Source organism: Oryzias latipes, chromosome 20 (genome assembly GCF_002234675.1).
Source record: "Oryzias latipes chromosome 20, ASM223467v1".
Lineage (NCBI taxonomy): Eukaryota > Metazoa > Chordata > Actinopteri > Beloniformes > Adrianichthyidae > Oryzias > Oryzias latipes.
In genome coordinates, this window is record NC_019878.2 from 20,247,825 (window position 1) to 20,264,654 (window position 16,830).

Genomic DNA, 16,830 nt, shown 5'->3' on the forward strand with positions numbered 1-16,830 from the left:
TAAAGTAAACTGGACATCCCTGCCCTTAGACCCTCCTTCACGGTAAGAAAAACTCCTGAAATGAAACGGATTCCGGGGAAAAACAAATAAACCTCCGGGGTGTCCACATGAAGGAGGGATCCTCCCTCAGGACGGACAGGCAATGGACTAGAACTCTTAGAGAATAATTGGCTTATCTAACTCTACAAGTGCATGTTCATCCAGATGGAACTGGGGGACGGTTGGGGCCGCGAGACGAGCCAGAGGCGAGGTCCACGGCAAAGTACAGGAGAACAGGCGAGCCAACTGGAATTTGGAATCACTTCTGCTCCCATAGAGCATATTGGAAAAGAGGGACAATGCATGAATCCCACTGCACCAAACAGAAGTATGGAAACCTAAATAATAAATAAATGATCAAGATTAGAGGACAGGAGAAGTAAACGAGAATGGAGGACAGAGCCCCAGTGCACCATACTTTCCCCAGCTTCTAACTTCTAGCAGCCTACTAAGAACTAATTCTTATTGTTATTAAATTTAATTTTAAACATGGTAATAGTAATTCCTCTGTGGACAAATATGTATGATGGATATAATGAAAATTTCTAATTATTCCACCAAACTTCATTACAGTAGATAAGGTAGGGGGAGCAATAGGTTAAATATTCTCTGATTACAAGCTAGTCTGGCAATAAGCCTGTCCAAAGAGAAATGTTTTAAGCCTAACTTTGCATGTAAAAACTGTGTTGGCCTCTCTTCCATGAGCCGGGAGCTTATTCCATAAAACAGGGGCTTAATGACAAAAGGCTCTACCTCCAACTGTGCATTAAGAAATTCTGGGAACCACAAGAAGTCCATCATTTTGTGAGTGACGTGTTTTTTTTGGTTGGCAAGGCACTATGAGGTCTTTGATATAGGATGGGGTCATACCATGTAAGACCTTATAGGTTAAAAGGAGGATTATGAACTTGATTCTAGAATCAACTGGGTGCCAGTGAAGTGAAGCTAACCCTGGAGCGATGTGATCTCTTCTGCTAGCTCCTGTTAACAAACAAGCTGCTGCGCTCTGAACAAGCTGGAGACTTCTTATGAAACACTTTTAGGGCACGCTGTTAACAAAGAATTACAGTAATCCAGCCTAGACGTGACAAATGCATGGATGAGTTTTTCAGCATCACTTTTAGATAATATATTACTGATCTCAGCTATATTGCGCAGGTGAAAAAAATGCAGTTTTACACGCCTGTGATATATGAGCCTTAAATGACAACTCCTGATCAAATAAAACCCCTAACTGTGGAATTGGAGGCAATACTTACACCATCCAGGGAGGCTATCTGATCAGACAGAGCATCCCTCAGGTTTTTAGGACCTAGTATAATGACCTCCGTTTTTTCTGGTTAAGGTTTAGTTGTGCTCCTCTGAGTCCACCTGACCAGACTCCATTTCAGCACCTGTGTGAGATGTGCTTGAAAAACAAGTTTGATCCTTGAAAGCTCCACCTCACAACTCACGAGACTTAAAGGATCATCTGCCAACCTGACACTGCAGATGTCAGCAGAGTCCCAGGGATGACCTGCTGGCGTTGACCCACAGAGAAAACCCACAAAGTCAAACATCTTAACCTGAAGCTTTACATGCTCATAAAAAAAAGACAAAAAACAAAAGTGTTTTCAGATGACTACACAAAAACTCCCACAACTGAGAATGAGGTTTCATCTTTCCCCATTTAACAGTGCACACACGCACGCACACTCCTGCTCCAGTTGTGGCCTGCAAAGCAGAGCTTAGCCTTTGACCGAGACCCTGCATGCTGGGCCCTGCAGGGGGCCGAGGATTACCGTCTGTCTGGTGGAGATTAGACCATAAAGTTTTACCTGAGGAAGGCTCTGGAGTCTGTAGGAGACAGCTAAGTGTGTGAGATAGACTTGCAAACAAGCGTAGTGTGCTAACTGTGCACTAAGCTGCAGATATGATGCTCAATAACTCATAATGCAAATACAGTAATAGGATCTGGACGGCTGAGTCGATCCATAAAAATAGAACAATCCCACAGGAGCGTCTTGCTCACATCTCTGCAACTGCAAAACCTGCTGGAGTCCGTCTACAAGGTCCTTGAGGTAAATTCCTTTGCTGTGCTTTTTTTTTTTTTTTTTTGGTTCTGCTTTGAGAAAACTTTGCAACTTTTGAAAAAAATAAATAAGTATCACTTGGTGAAAATAATGTTTTGTCACAGATAAGTGAATTATTGCTGATAAAATGCTTATTTGTTTTGTTTCACTTTAATGTAAAAGAGATTCAGAAAACCATAAGAGTGGTTTCAAACTTCTACAAATGTAACATAGCAGAATGTTTTTATCATCCAAAGATTCATGAAATAATTTCAGGAATGCAATTTTTCCCCTTTTGGAATTTTTTTCATGCAGTTTCAACACATCCACCTTATTACTGCAAAAATACACGCATTTATGTAGCCACTTCACTTGTTTGTTTAAAGAAAATAAAAAGTGTTGTGACACACCAACACCCCATAGAGAGCCCCTCCATTTATTGCGCATCTGGTGATTTCTTCGAAAAGAAACTCAAGATATAACAGCGCCAGCCATTTTAACAGACAAGAAGAAAACACACACCTAGCAATTGAGAAAAATAAAACAAAAGTACAAAAAGGAGACAGTGTTAGCTGCCGTGAATGAGGACAACAGATGGAGAAATAGATGAGATAATATTTACATTGAAATAAAACAATAACATCTTGGTAGTTTTTTTGTTTTTAATTTATTCCCTCATTTCTTCCAAAATATAACTCAACTAATAACAGAATATTGGGAAAAACTGAATAAAGCAACTATTCTTACAGTTTGTGTTACAAGACGCCCGCCTCTCCCATCGGACAATGACACAAAAACAACAGCATAACTCATTCCTGGCAATTTTTTGAATAGAAACGATACAAGATAAGACAGTGTCAGCCTCCCTGCATGAGAACAACAGATGGAGACAGAGATGAGTGGATCTTTGCATTAATATAAAACATTAAAATCTTGATAATTTTCTTGTTTTTAGCCACAAGCATGTGGAAATATTTCCCTTTTCTTCCACAATAAAACTCGGATAATAAAAAAATATTGGGCAAAACTGATGTAAAACGACTATTCATACAGTTTGTGCTACGAGACACCCACCTCTACCATCGGACAATGAAACAAGAAGGGGAGAGGGACAAGAGGAAACCCACAAAGAAGAACTCAAGGAGGGTGTTGCGAGTCCCTCATTGAGGTGAAATAACCTAATAAGGACATATAACATTTTGTGTAAATACAACAAAAAGACAGATGTCATCCTGTTACATTTATCTAGCAGAAATACTTGTTTACTTGGCAAAAATATGGCTGTGCTAAATAACTTTTTGTCAACATTCTCAGTTCAGGTGGGTCAAGACTTCACACAAGGCTCTAAATTGAAGAAATGGCACCCCCTTGTGAAGGAATTCTCCTTCACTCTCTTAAAATCCTTTTAAAAATCATAGACCAAAAGTTATTTTCCATTTTGTTTCCAGAGCTTACACACGATGCAGAAGCTTTCAGCTCCCGTTCTGTGCATGGCTGTGGTCGTGTTGTACGTGGCTGCCTCTCCATCACCGAGTGAAGACGTGCTGAAAAGTAAGGCCACAACAACCGCACACATAAAAAGAAGAAAAAACAAATCCTGGAAAGATGGCGGGAGATGCTGAACACAGTGTGATTTGCTGATTCTTGCAGAGCTGTCTACAGCCGGGGAACAGTATTTGGAGGAGGAGATAAAGCAGACTTTCCTTGGAGTGAAGCAGGTGAAGGTTATGATGGAAAAGAAGGAGGAGAAGCACAAACGCCTGATGGAGGCCCTGAAACATGGCAGCAACAAAAAGATGGTTTGTTTGTTTTTTTTACATTTGAGGACAGCCTGCACACAATGAAGACATGGTTTCTGATGAAAAACCCTTTTACAAAGTTTGCCTTTTTGCAGATTCATGTCAGCTTTAGTTTTTCTGAGACCCACTACATTTTAAAGTAAAGCCACAGAAACCTCAAAGCAGCTTGTTTATTTTTTACAGCAGCTGGGATAAATGAACTGAGCGCCACATGTGTCTGGATTATTAATAAAAAAAATGTCTCTGGTTTGGGGGTTTCAAAAGGGGGTGACACAACTGGCAAAAGAGATGGAGCACAAACTTGAAGAGGCTGAGCAGCAGTGTCGTGAGTCCACCAAATCTTCGCTGGAGGAGTGCAAACCTTGTCTTGAAGATACGTGTAAAGCCTTCTACGCTTCTACCTGTCGCCGTGGCTTTGCCTCCTTCTCATTTAAGGTGTTACTTCAACTGCAAGAGTGTGACTCTTGTGTGGAGCAAGAGCATGAATTTATGAATCTCTCTTCTTACAGGTCGATGAGTTTTTTAGGAAGATGGTGACCCAGGCAGAAGCTGTTTATGATCAGAACCAGGACAAGGCAACTGCAGCTGAAAACCAGATCACGGAGGACAAAACCAATCTGGAGGTTCTCCAGGCTGAAGCATCGTTCTCCCAACTGCTCTCCAACATCAGCATCCTGTACAACCACAGTGTCACAGTCGTGAAGAAGATGCAGGAGGTGTTTGGTCATTCCTTTCTGGCAGACCTCAGCTCAGAGCTTCAAATAAGCTCACCTTCAGCTGCACAGGATGGATCAACCAGTGGGTTCTTTAAAACTTTTAGTTTGGATCACCTCCTTGTGTCAGCATATGACTTTGGGAAGGAGGTTCTGGAAGAATTCAGCTCCTCTATGTCTGATATGATGGGAGATATCCAAGGACCTGATGGGTTTTCGGATCCTCCAAGCAGAGGTATCTGATCCATGAAGCTCCACTCTAAGGAAATGTGGTCACTGACGTGTGCGGACATTTGAGTAACAATATTTTATGTCAATGTAAAAAGATGCAGGCTCGCTTTCTGCTTTTGAACAGCCTAGTGGATCTCTGTGCAGGCGGCTCCGCAGACAAGCGTCCGAGTGCTGGAAGCTCCAAGACTTGTGTGAGGCATGCAAAGATAATTTAATAAGAGGTAAAGCACCAAGACATGTGCACATGGCAAATATACCATAATTAATGCATTTAATGTATCATCCCCTCTCCCAAATGTTGGTACTTCATGTAGTTTTTGTTTGTATTTTGGCAAATTTGGTGAGAAAATCTTTCTTTTTTCATTATTCATTTTTCCGGCAGTAAAGGAATAAATTTAATAACAAATCAAAGTTCCTAAAGAAATGAATCTGTTGATTCTTTTGTCACAGAACTTTTAGGTAACTGATTATCCCAGTGTCCAGAACTTGTGTTATCTTTAAAAAATATATATATTTTACGTGAGTAGAATGCTGTAGAAATGTCTAAATTGGCATCTCAGGTGATGCTTGTGCAGATTTTCAGCTCTCACATCTGTGTTGGATGGACTACTGTTTTCTTCTCAGAGTGTCCGCATGTCCAGCAGCTGCACGCTGAAATGGAGGAGATGCAAACCCTGTTGAATGCCTCCAGGCTGCAGTACAACGACAGGCTGCTGCTGGTCCAGAGACACACAGCAGACACTCAGCGGTGGCTCACCAGCATGCAGGACAAATATGCTTGGGTCACTCAGCTGTTGAACACCACAGTGGACCCGAGTAGCACCTTCACTGTAATCACAGTACGTTTCAATTATGTTTTAGATGATTTTTTTATGTATGAATTCAGCCTTAAAATGTCAGTTCCCAGAAGAATCCATAAAAGTCCAGATATTGTTTTGATTTCAACATTATTTAAATAGATTAACACTATTAAGTTAAAACTTGCAGATTTCCTTTTCAACAAAATTTGAACTCCTTGTTTTCAGTTGAGTCAAGAGCAGAAGGTGAAGAACAGCAATCATGCAACAGACAGCAGTGTGGCCGTGTCCATTCTGGGCTCAGCACCAGTTAAGGTGCTGGTTACAGCTGAGCTACAGGTGGATGACCCCGCCTTCATCCAGTATGTTGCCCAGGAAGCTCTGAAACTCCAGAAACAGCAGATAAGAGGTATCAAAGTCACGTAATATAAAATTTTCCATTAAAATAGCTTTAAATTCATGCATAGTTGCACATATTTTAAACAAATCATCCAAATATTCTTCTATAAACATATGTCTTGGACAGAACGTTGTCCATTGAAAGTTACTAAACTGCAAAGCATAGACTAACATTATGTTTTCTCTGCAGGATTGAAATAATGAAACTGTCCCTTCATGCAGTTTCATCGGAGGATAAAGAAAATGCAGTCTGATGTTTTTTCACCATTATAAGCTTGTCTTTATAAACCCTAAAACTGTTCAGAGTAGACCTCTCAATCCCACATACAATTTGTGTTCTTCATGGTCATTTCCTGTAAATGTCTATCTTTAGAGTAGGAACTTTTTATGCAATAAATGATGCAATAAAAATGCTTATACCAGAATTGATTTGCTTTTTTTTATCAGCTTTTGAAATAGAAAAGAAAATTTCTAAAGTTTACCTCTGGCACCAACAAAATATAGTCACCATTGTTTCTAAATATGGACATAGTTGTGTTGGAGCTAGACGTCACCAGTAAGCAGTGGTCCAAGGTAGTGTGAGTCTACATTTATATGACAACCACTTTCTCCAATCAGTAGTGAGCTTGTTGGGAGGCCACACACCTACCACTTAAAAGCAGGCTCAGGAGAATCAAATCTTTTAGAAGTTTGATGTGAGACCACATGACATACCTGATTTGCCAGTTTTTAACTTGAATAACTTGCACTACAGAAACATTATCAAAAAATATTATTTTGTTAATTTTTTTCAGCAATAATATCTAAAAATAGGTGGAAGATAAGTATTTTTTTATTCTGACAAATATGTTCACTGAATAACAGCTACTTATTTCTCAAAATAAATCAGTGGGATTTTGGCTTCTTGGAACCAGCAGATACTTCCTGTTTGGAACACCAGGGGGGTGGGGTCAATCAATCAAGTTCTCATAAAGGTTTAAGGGTCAACCCCAGTCTAAAATTGGAAATTAAATACACACAGAAAGGATCCTTGAAAACGAATACAAACAGAAAGGATCCTTGAAAACGTTGCAGAAGAACTGCAACACAGGCTACTTCGAGTTTGTTTGTTTCTGTTTTTTATGCCACTTATGGAAAATTGTGGTTTAGTCAAAACTGTTCAGACCAGAAATCTTTTGGATGTCAGCAGAGATGCAAGAAATCTAGTTGAAAGATCTGACCAATCACGTAACTGATTCATCTAGCCACGCCCCCAATACACCCCAGTACCCTATTTCTCAAAAGTTTTTTTAACCCTAAAGGCCTGTTCACACCGGGACGAATTTCGCCGGCGATTTTCGCCGACGTTTAACGCCTCGTGACTAAACAAAGGGCCCCAATGAGAGTGTGCACACCGACGCGAAAAAACGCCAGGCGTTAAAGCGTCAAAAAAAAAAACGCCTCGGGTTCGTTTTTTTTTTTCGACGCGTCGCGTCGAAATCTACTCGACCAATGAGAATGGCGCTTTTGCTCACGTGTCTGGAGCTTCTGAAGTTACAGTAAAACACAACTTGGGGGCGCTCAAACAAAACTGCCTTGCTGAGCACACATACCAGCGAAGAAGATAGACGCCAAGTAGCGTCTACACAGCCGCGAAGCAATAATGACGGACATTCTAAAACATCCCCGAACCAAGCACCAGTTGGAGCTACTGGTGCTTGAAATATTCATGTTTTCTTTGTTTGATTCTGACAAGCGTGTAAATACTTGCTCTCTTCTTCTGAGTGAAAAGCGACTTTAAGAAGCGTAAAGTTGCGCAGCGCCACCTTGTGTACAGGAGTATTTCGGTTTTACATTAAGCGCCATCTAATGTCAGGGAATGAAATTGCATGTTCACTCCACTCATCGTCAGCGAAAATCGCCTGGGTGTGAACACAAAAAACGTGGCGAAAAACGCTGGCGAATAACGCCTGGCGAATATTCGTCCCGGTGTGTACGGGCCTTTAGAATTATATTCTAAACAAATTAAAATATCATTTAGAAGAAATATTAACATTAAACCTTTTTTTTTTTTTTAACAAAAACCTTGTTGGCGCTTGCTGACGTCATCACGCTGCGTCAATTGCGCGGCAAAATTAAGCCGGGAAGCCACTGGACGTCGCGCTGTCGCTGTCGCATCTGGTCCGTTAAAGCTGAGGCTCGTCGAAATGCCCGCCACCTCCGAAATCCACAGCGAAGAGCAGCGGCGGGAATCCGTCTGTGAGGCGGCGGAGAGGCGGAGCGCCGAGGAGAAGCAGTCCGGGTTTCTATGCGACGAACGCGGGTATCTTGACTTGGTGAAGCACATCCTGCAGAATGGAAGAAGGAAAGGAGACCGAACCGGAACCGGAGTTCTGTCTGTGTTCGGTGCCCAGGTCAGGTACAGTCTGCGAGGTAAATAATGCAGCTTCTTACTTACTGCTTTTTTTTTTACACGTAAATAATTCCTTTCTGTTGGTGGTGGAAATTCCAACACAAAAAAGTTTGAGACACATGGTGGTTAAAATCGTGTTGTACACAAAATGCGTTTTTCAGGATGGAAAAGGTGTTTTTTGAACACATTTCTGAGAATCTTGTGGGCTTTTTCCGAAGGAGTAATTCTAGCAAATGCATCAAATGTAAGAACATCTTTCTGCATTGTTTCTAGATCAGTTTCCTTTGCTGACGACCAAAAGAGTTTTCTGGAAAGGGATTCTGGAGGAGCTGCTGTGGTTCATCAAGGTGACCTGAAGCCCAAACAGTGATGTTACTGTAATTGTGTGACATGTGTAATCAAGCGGTGATCTTCTGTGGGTTTTTTTTTTGTTTTGTTTTTTAATCACAGGGGTCCACAAGCGCCAAGGAGCTGTCGGACAAAGGCGTCAAGATTTGGGACGCCAACGGGTCCCGCGCCTTCCTGGACAACCTGGGATTCACGGACAGAGAGGAGGGGGACCTGGGACCCGTTTATGGCTTCCAGTGGAGGCACTTTGGGGCAGAATACAAAGACATGCACACAGGTTCAAAGCCTTGCTCAAAGCTTCTACTTTTGGGGAGAATCTTCTTTAATCTTTAGAAGTGTGCTTGTAAGGGGATGTCACCATGATCCAGAGGCCTGTATGTGAGAACTGGACTGAGTGACTCCTCCCCCTCATGTTCCAAACAGGAAGTATCCGCTGGTTCCAAGAAGCCAAAATCATATAGACTTCTATTGAGAAACAAACAGCTATTACTCAATTCATCTAATTTTTTCATTATCGCTCACTCCTGATTGGCGACATTGGTTGCCATTGAATTGTTGACTCAGACCGACTTCGCCAAATGACTGCTTAACGTCTTGTTCCAACGCGGGGGCGTCCATATTGTTAAAAATGGCGGCTGAATTGACTTCCTTTTAGTTGAGGCTGGACGTAAACCTTTGTTCTGTTGGTGATGTCGCACCTTGGTCTCATTCAGTCAATCTGTCAGACTGGACAGAGCAGACAAAGGAATCTAGTTGGGAACTCCCAGCATGCATTGGAACATCTGTGCAAATGACTTTTTGGAATTGAATCTAAAAGGAGACTCATTGAAAACATCCATCCAGACGTTATCTGAAACCCGCTGAATCCCAGTGGGGGTCGCCTATTGGGTGAAACCTTTTGTCCTGATGCAGGAGAAATTTGTTACCATCACATTACATTGAATCATCTTCCCAAGTCACATGGAATTCCTTTTGATCTCTTCTATTCAAAAACAAAAAGACGATTATTTTTACAAATCAGTTCTTAAAAGGAAAGGAAGTTGACACATTCAGCTAGAAGATACTTTCAAGTCAAACATCTGCAAACGTCCCTGCAGAGACCTCACCCTGACTGTCTTTTTGACACTAAGGTGTCATTTCTCATTTTCTCTGTCGTGCAGCAGGTATCGTCCTGGAGGTTGTTTTAAAATCTCTTTTGTTGTTTTTTTTAAACAGACTACACAGGCAAAGGGGTCGACCAGCTGCAGAACATTATCGACACCATCAAGAAGAACCCAGAGGACCGGCGGATCATCATGTGTGCCTGGAACCCCAAAGGTGACGATCGCCGTCCTTAGTGATTTTTTTTTTTTTAAGGAATGATGGATGTTCAGTCTCTCGTCTCCTTGCAGACCTGCCCCTCATGGCCCTGCCCCCCTGCCACGCCCTTTGCCAGTTCTACGTGTGCGACGGCGAGCTGTCCTGCCAGCTCTACCAGCGGTCGGCTGATATGGGCCTGGGGGTGCCCTTCAACATCGCCAGCTACGCGCTGCTCACGTACATGATTGCACACATCACGGGGTTGCAGGTCAGCGCCCTCGCCGCGGTCGAACACTCCTCCTTGTGCGTCCTTGTCTTCACATCTCCTCCTCTTGTGCAGCCCGGCGACTTTGTCCACACCCTGGGAGACGCCCACGTCTACGTCAACCACGCCGAGCCTCTGCAGGAGCAGGTGAGCCTCGGGCGCGTCATTTCCTTCCGTTTGAGTCGTGAAAACTCACTGTGATTTTAAATGTGCAGCTTCAGAGGGACGTCAGGCCTTTCCCCAAACTGAAGATCAAGAGGACGGTGGCGAACATCGACGACTTCACAGCTGAGGACTTTGAAATCTGTGGCTACAGCCCTCATCCCGCCATCAAGATGCAGATGGCTGTGTGAAGCCCCTTCATTATGAAAGGACCGCGTTGGGGTTTAGAAAGCAGATCTACTATATTTGCATCAGTTGTATATAACATTAAATCCTAGATCCTTAAGTTTTTCTTATATTTTCATGAAAATCAATCATAAGAATCTGTATATTAAATGGAAAATTCCTATTTGTTCGTAAAAATAGGATTTTTGATTTCAGTCTGATCTAAAGAAAGTCAATTCATTGCCTTTTTATTTATTTTTTTTTTACAATATGGACGCTGCCATGTTGGAACCAGACGTTAAGCAGTAATTGCCTAAGTGGGTCTACTTTTAGAGGCATCTGATTGGCCAGTTGATAACTTGCAATTCAAACAATAGATAAATTGAGTAAAAGCTGTATTTTTCTCAATAGAAGTCTAGGATTTTGGAACCAGTGAGTACTTCCTGTTTGGAACATGAGGGGGAGGAGTCACTCACTCCAGTTCTCATATACAGTCTGTGGTCTGATCTGATTAAAGTGTTGTTACACCCGCACCAACGATAAAATAAAGCACTCAGCAATCGTTGACGTATTACAAAAATATGATTTTTATTTCTTTGGATAGAGTTTCCATGCGTCTCCATCAGGATACTGATGCTTTTTGACTGAAGACTCCAACATCTCACAGGAATAACCAGGAATCTGCAGAGAAAAAAAAACATTTAATAATAAATCTGGACTTTTTTTTTAAATTTGTTAATCTAAATGAAGGGATCCAAACCTTTGGGGGCATGTAGCGAGCGTTGTGGATCACCACCGGACAAACAAAGTGCTCGTGGAGATGGTCGACGTACTCGCACATTCTGTGAAACGATTTAAGGAGGAATTTTACACACTTTGGTTTTTAAATCGGCCGTAGAAACCGTTTGAACTCACCGGTTGCTGAGACTTGCTGACACGCAGATGTAGTCGAACAGGATCAGATGTTGGACGAGCTCGCACAGACCGACTCCTCCGGCGTGAGGACACACTGGGACTAGAACGTACACAAACACTCCTCTGAATACTTACCATTGATCTCAACATTTCTCTTTTATTTTTATTGGTTTCCTTGAGATAAGGGGACATGTTAACATTTATATGTGTCTTCTGATCAACAAGTTGCCTCTATAAACCCTAAGTACCCAACAACTTACAGACCCACTCTGATGACAATTGTGTATGTGTTCTTGTGGCATTTTTCTCATGATGGACATAAATTGAGATAATTAAGCTCAAAATTTAAGCTCAAACAAAATGCAGTTTGAGGGGCTGTAAGCTGGTGGGCTTTTATGTTTTATTTTGGCAACAAAATAATCATAATTAAAAGACCGCTGGGAATGCTTTGAAAGAGTTGGACCAGACAGTTTGGATCTAACCTGACATTAGACCAACATGCATTTCATTAGGATAAAGTTGCAAAAACACATGTATTCACTGATTTCTTGGTGAATAACTATCAATGCTTCTTGTAACCTCGGAACTTGTGAGCCATCAGCAGCACAGCCAGGTTCTCGTTGACGCTGCCCAGCCGACAGCTGTCAATCTGCACAAACTGCAGCGCGCCGGCCTGGAGGAACTGCTTGAACATGACTCTGTTGTGACACTGCAGACGGAAAATCCATCAGTTTAAAGCCCGAGTCTGTCCGTCAGTGCACCTGCACAGGAACGGACTCAGAACCGGACCTGTTCGCCTGTGGCAACTCCGATCCCGAGAGGAGCCAAAGCCTGCAAAGGAAGCATGTTGGACGATAAAAAGCACTCGTAAATAAAAACTCCGGAGACGCTAGTGAACCCAGCAAAAACCAAACATCTGTCTGACCTTAGAAATAGCAGCGTGTCCCAGTATGTCGTCTGGAGACGTGGGTTCCTCGATCCAAAGAGGTTTGACCTCTGCCAAGTTGGACACCCAGCTGATCGCCTCGGAAACGTCCCACCTCTGGTTGGCATCGATCATCTGACACAAACCCAATTCCGTAAGCGCTTTTCCTCGCTCTTTACGAAACAAAATCCATCCTCACCAAGGTGTTGTCTGGTCCGATCATCTGCCGGATGAGGCGGCATCTGCGCACGTCGTCGTCTAGATCCGCTCCGACCTTCACCTTAAATTTGGTCCAACCGCCTTTAAGGGCATCCGTGCAAAGCTGGAAAAAAAAAAGTGCAGGTAATTCAGACAAACGAAAACTCGGATAAGTAGGTTTTGATAAGCAGAAACCTGCTTGAGCTGTTGGTCAGAGTATCCGAGCCAAGCACAGGAGGTGGTGTAGGCAGGATAGCCTTCCCTCAACATTTCCTCCTCTGCCAGATAAGAGAAAGCCATCAGCCTAATAAGTACTTGAGCTTAAATAGAGCAAAGGGTTGCCTTTTTTCCACAGCTAAAAGCACCAGGGTTGGTTTCTAAAGAGGCTCTTAAGTGCTTCATGATCCCATTCAGGCGTGTAATTAATGGCTCTCCAGTGGGCTCACCTCTCTGCCGTTTGCCCTCCTGCGCTTTCACCAGAAGCTCTGATTAAGAGACAGAGGCAGAGTCGGCTGGTTTGACGACACCGAATTAAGATTTCTCAACTGTTCGGGGATCTCACCCAGAGCCTCCTCCTCCGTTAGCACGTCGGTGATGTACCTGAAGTCGATGCATGAGACCAGCCGCTCCGGGCTCTGAATTGACACACAGGAAGGGGATCGTGATCGCATCCCCAACACCCGATCAGTGTCACAGTTCAGCCGTGACTCACCATGTCCACCAGCAGCTTCCACAGCGGCTGCAGGGAGAGGGTGGCGGTGAGTCATGGAGAACGGGGATTAAGCAACAATGATGAAGATGAAAAGCCCACCTTGCCCTCCATCCTCGCCCACAGATCCCACACAGCATTCAGGAGAGCAGCAGTCGCCAGGTGAATCACTCCTTTCTCTGGGCCCAGCTGTTTACAACATTATACGACAAAAACCTTATTTGTTTTATTCTTTTTTTGACCAGTAGATCTAATTACTTTAGCATTTTGAAATGCAATAAAAATCCGTCTTTTGTTGTTTCATCAATTTCAACATACTGCTAATTTATTAGCAACTATTATCTTACAATGCCACTTTTTCATTTAATTACAATCTAAGAAAAGGAAATTACAAGTTAATTAACAAATCTTTAACGTTACAATGATTAAAAACGGATTTGAGTGATCACTTAAGTTTAAAAATTGTAATGCTCAAAAACATTCTCAAACCCTAATTATAAACTGATATATAAACAGATCCATGATTATTTTTTTCTGTGAGACATTTAGAAGCCATTTTTCTTACCCATCTCATCTGCCCATCACTGGTCAGGAGGCGATAAAAGCCCCGAAAGTCCCTCACAATTTCCTCCAAAGATTTTCCAACAACCAGTCCAGTCATGGCCTGGACGGCACACACCACTGCAACCACATCAGTGAAAAAAATCAAAATAAAGAGTGGGAAAGAAAGCTTTCAGAGTTCAAGTTGATCAAGTTCCTGTAAGGAACAAAGCAGAGAATTCTCAGATGTGAGAGACCCTGACATCCAGATGAGCAGACTGATGTCATGTAAGTCTGTCTGCAGACCACAAGAGGGCAGTAGAGGGTTTGTTTGTGAGGACAGAACAAGAAGCATGTTCCCTTCAGGTACACTCAGGGAAAAAAACTTTAATTGTAGTTGTACAAGTTATGAGCGCAGATAATTTAAGTCTACATTGTAACTTTAGTTTATCAAAAATGCATTATGCATTCTCACACAAATTAATAGAAAAAAATGTATATTTTTAAATTTACCAAATGTGTTTCTGTATTTTAAGGCTTTATTTCAACATCTATAGACATTTTGAAATAGTTTTTATTTCATATCATTGTCACCAGGCCTTTTTACATCTTAAAATAAATTCAATCCTAATATATGGGATTTTTTTTTTCAGCCTTATTTTGCTGTTTTCTGTGTCTTCTTTTTTTTTGTATATGATTTGACTTCAGCAACCAGATTAAGTCAGAAAGTACATTAACAGAACATCTCTCACCTTTGGATTTTGTCTCTTCATGTTCATCGTATCACTTTGTTTTATATAAACTGGCTTAATATAATATTTTACTCAACTTTATGACTATTTCATTACACATTTAGGCCCACTTAGCCAAATTTAGTTATATTATGTATTTTGTTGTCTTGATTTCCAGATATGCATAGTAAGGATTTTTGTGGAACTCTTTTTTTTTACTTTGCACATCAGTGGTTTATACCTTTTATTTATTAAAATTATAATTTACTTCAATATCTGAACATACCAGACTTTGTACTTTTTCTCTTTTCACAATGTGTCTGTCATTCAAAACCTTATATTTTTATTTTATTTTTACTTGAGTAGGTATATAAAAGACTACTTTACTTATACTTGCTTTTTTTCTGTTACCAGTTTACCTGTTAATTCCTCTTTTTAAAAAAAAATACCTTTATTGCCTTGCTTTATTGTGATAAGCTACAATTGCCGAGCTATTAAAAAGCCTTTGAACGCATCACAAAGTTAGCGCTGTTGTAGCGGCACAAACTTCTGTTTTGTGCTGGTTTTGCGGCGTTTAACGGCGCCTTTTCCCACCGATTTCTGTGCCTTTTCCTAACGTGAATGTGAGGCCGAATCCTCTCAGTCCACCGTCCGTTTCCAGAACCACGTAGGCGGCGGAATAATCCGGGTCTGTGTGCTGGGGAGCGGACGGAGAGAGGAAAAGAAGGCCTAAAGCTTCCTCACAAAAGCAGCAGCACAAGAACTTCACCTCCTCTTCATGAGGTTCATACCATCGCATCCGAGCCGTGCTGCTCCAGAGAAGTCGGGAATCTCACATCCCTCACTGAAACACGCACGATTTTAGGCGACATGTTATTTGACCCGGGATTAAGCGGTTTGCCCTGAAGTCACTTGACTGATGACCCCGCCCCCTTTTTTCTTCAGAAAATTAAAGAACCACCCTAATCATGTAAACGTGTTTTATTTAGTGCTTTTTAACATTATCTTGTGACATTTTTTTCATAATGGAGGATGAGGACATTTAAAAAGAAAATTTATCTTAAAATTGCAATTCTGAGTAACTCTTTATTCAAATCGTTGTGGAAAAAGCTTTGAAGTGTGATGTACAAGTTACAAAGGCAAACTCACTGACTATATAAGAGAACTGGACTGAGCGAGTGTGACGTCACCTATGCCTTACTTCCGGCTCCAACAAAATCATCTAAAAAAAAAAAACAAATCATCTCAGGCTCCTGCCCTAATCCCTAACTACAAAAAACACTATACAGCACAGGACTATGTAGTGCCCTGGATTTTAAAAGCAATTCGGACACAATGCTCACTACTTTTTCTTTTTTAAACACTAAATATGACATCAATTTCATAAAGTTAAAATCTAATTGATATGAGCGTTTTGCGACGATCATTTATGAACTCACTGTCTTCTGAAGATAAAATGTTGATGGTTTATTAAAAAAAAGACATTAAAATATATTTTTGGGGCAAAAATTGTTCAGGCACAATGCATTGTGGTCTATATTCGCCAATCATGTGCGCTTCAACGCACACTGGTTTTTTGCAGAGACTTCTGGGAAATTTCTAGGGCTACTTGATTTTGGAATTGGACCCTAAACATTTTGAATGTTTAAAGTAGGGGCCAGCGAGCACCACATGCTTTTATTGAGTCAACTGATTGGTCAGTTTATAACATAAACAACTTGTGAAAAAGAAAAATAATAGTAACAGTAATAACGTTTTTTTAAAAAGTGGCAGAGGAAGGTGATTCAGATCAATAGAATGACTGAGTACCAGTAACAGCTGTTTATTTCTCTATAGAAGTCTATGGGATTTTGACTTCTTGGAGCAAACAGGTACTTCCTGTTTAGAATGCCAGGTGGGAGGGGTCATGTTCCATGACCGAGCATTGATGCTCACAGGCTTTTCGCAGAGACTTCTGGGAAATCTATAGGGAACTCGATTTTGGAAAGTCGGACGGCTGTGCAAAACGCAACAGTGCACTATGTGGCGAGTAGTGAAGGAATTCGACAGAATTCAACTTTCTTTGCCTCATCTGAACTAGCATCTGGTTTAAAAGTGCACGGCTGGATAGCTCCAATATTGATCGGCAACTTTGTTGCATCAATAATGTCTG

General features: G+C 41.6%; 3 protein-coding genes across 4 annotated transcripts; 2 read left to right on the plus strand and 1 right to left on the minus strand.

Moving 5' to 3' along the window:
• The first annotated feature begins 1,785 nt into the window (after positions 1 to 1,785).
• Positions 1,786 to 6,436, plus strand: clul1 (clusterin like 1). The gene is made up of 9 exons (XM_004081306.4): positions 1,786 to 2,099; positions 3,539 to 3,641; positions 3,741 to 3,889; positions 4,154 to 4,324; positions 4,399 to 4,837; positions 4,929 to 5,054; positions 5,458 to 5,672; positions 5,859 to 6,039; positions 6,220 to 6,436. The coding sequence occupies exons 2-9, from the start codon at positions 3,551 to 3,553 to the stop codon at positions 6,228 to 6,230; spliced, it is 1,383 nt and encodes a 460-aa protein (XP_004081354.2). The 5' UTR covers positions 1,786 to 2,099; positions 3,539 to 3,550; the 3' UTR covers positions 6,231 to 6,436.
• Positions 6,437 to 8,136: 1,700 nt separating this feature from the next.
• On the plus strand, positions 8,137 to 10,887 carry tyms (thymidylate synthetase). Its single transcript, XM_004081130.4, has 7 exons — positions 8,137 to 8,441; positions 8,695 to 8,768; positions 8,872 to 9,046; positions 9,985 to 10,086; positions 10,161 to 10,336; positions 10,409 to 10,480; positions 10,549 to 10,887. Exons 1-7 carry the CDS (start codon positions 8,216 to 8,218, stop codon positions 10,684 to 10,686), a joined length of 963 nt encoding a protein of 320 aa, XP_004081178.1. The 5' UTR covers positions 8,137 to 8,215; the 3' UTR covers positions 10,687 to 10,887.
• A 339-nt stretch (positions 10,888 to 11,226) lies between these two features.
• enosf1 (enolase superfamily member 1) lies at positions 11,227 to 15,615 on the minus strand. 2 transcript variants are annotated; one of them, XM_004081129.4, is made up of 15 exons: positions 15,470 to 15,615; positions 15,273 to 15,375; positions 13,973 to 14,088; positions 13,510 to 13,596; positions 13,411 to 13,437; positions 13,261 to 13,333; positions 13,145 to 13,183; positions 12,894 to 12,976; positions 12,700 to 12,822; positions 12,501 to 12,635; positions 12,365 to 12,406; positions 12,155 to 12,284; positions 11,576 to 11,675; positions 11,421 to 11,502; positions 11,227 to 11,341 (listed from the first exon to the last, which is right to left on the minus strand). In XM_004081129.4, the coding sequence occupies exons 1-15, from the start codon at positions 15,548 to 15,550 to the stop codon at positions 11,249 to 11,251; spliced, it is 1,314 nt and encodes a 437-aa protein (XP_004081177.2). In that variant the 5' UTR covers positions 15,551 to 15,615; the 3' UTR covers positions 11,227 to 11,248. The 2 variants fall into 2 exon arrangements, with proteins under 2 accessions (XP_004081177.2, XP_023806028.1); XM_023950260.1 differs by lacking the exon at positions 15,273 to 15,375 and having other exon boundaries at positions 15,470 to 15,578.
• Between the last annotated feature and the right edge of the window lie 1,215 nt (positions 15,616 to 16,830).

Coding starts and splice junctions, on each gene's coding strand:
- enosf1 (XM_004081129.4), bottom strand. CDS start 15,550: ATGTCGCCTAAAATCGTGCGTGTTTCAGTGAGGGATGTGAGATTCCCG. Junction 12,636..12,699: donor TCGGACCAGACAACACCTTG/GTGAGGATGGAT, acceptor GGTTTGTGTCAG/ATGATCGATGCCAACCAGAG. Junction 12,285..12,364: donor GAGTTGCCACAGGCGAACAG/GTCCGGTTCTGA, acceptor TTCCGTCTGCAG/TGTCACAACAGAGTCATGTT.
- clul1 (XM_004081306.4), top strand. CDS start 3,551: ATGCAGAAGCTTTCAGCTCCCGTTCTGTGCATGGCTGTGGTCGTGTTG. Junction 3,890..4,153: donor ATGGCAGCAACAAAAAGATG/GTTTGTTTGTTT, acceptor GGGTTTCAAAAG/GGGGTGACACAACTGGCAAA. Junction 4,838..4,928: donor TTCGGATCCTCCAAGCAGAG/GTATCTGATCCA, acceptor CAATGTAAAAAG/ATGCAGGCTCGCTTTCTGCT.
- tyms (XM_004081130.4), top strand. CDS start 8,216: ATGCCCGCCACCTCCGAAATCCACAGCGAAGAGCAGCGGCGGGAATCC. Junction 9,047..9,984: donor ATACAAAGACATGCACACAG/GTTCAAAGCCTT, acceptor TTTTTTAAACAG/ACTACACAGGCAAAGGGGTC. Junction 10,087..10,160: donor GTGTGCCTGGAACCCCAAAG/GTGACGATCGCC, acceptor GTCTCCTTGCAG/ACCTGCCCCTCATGGCCCTG.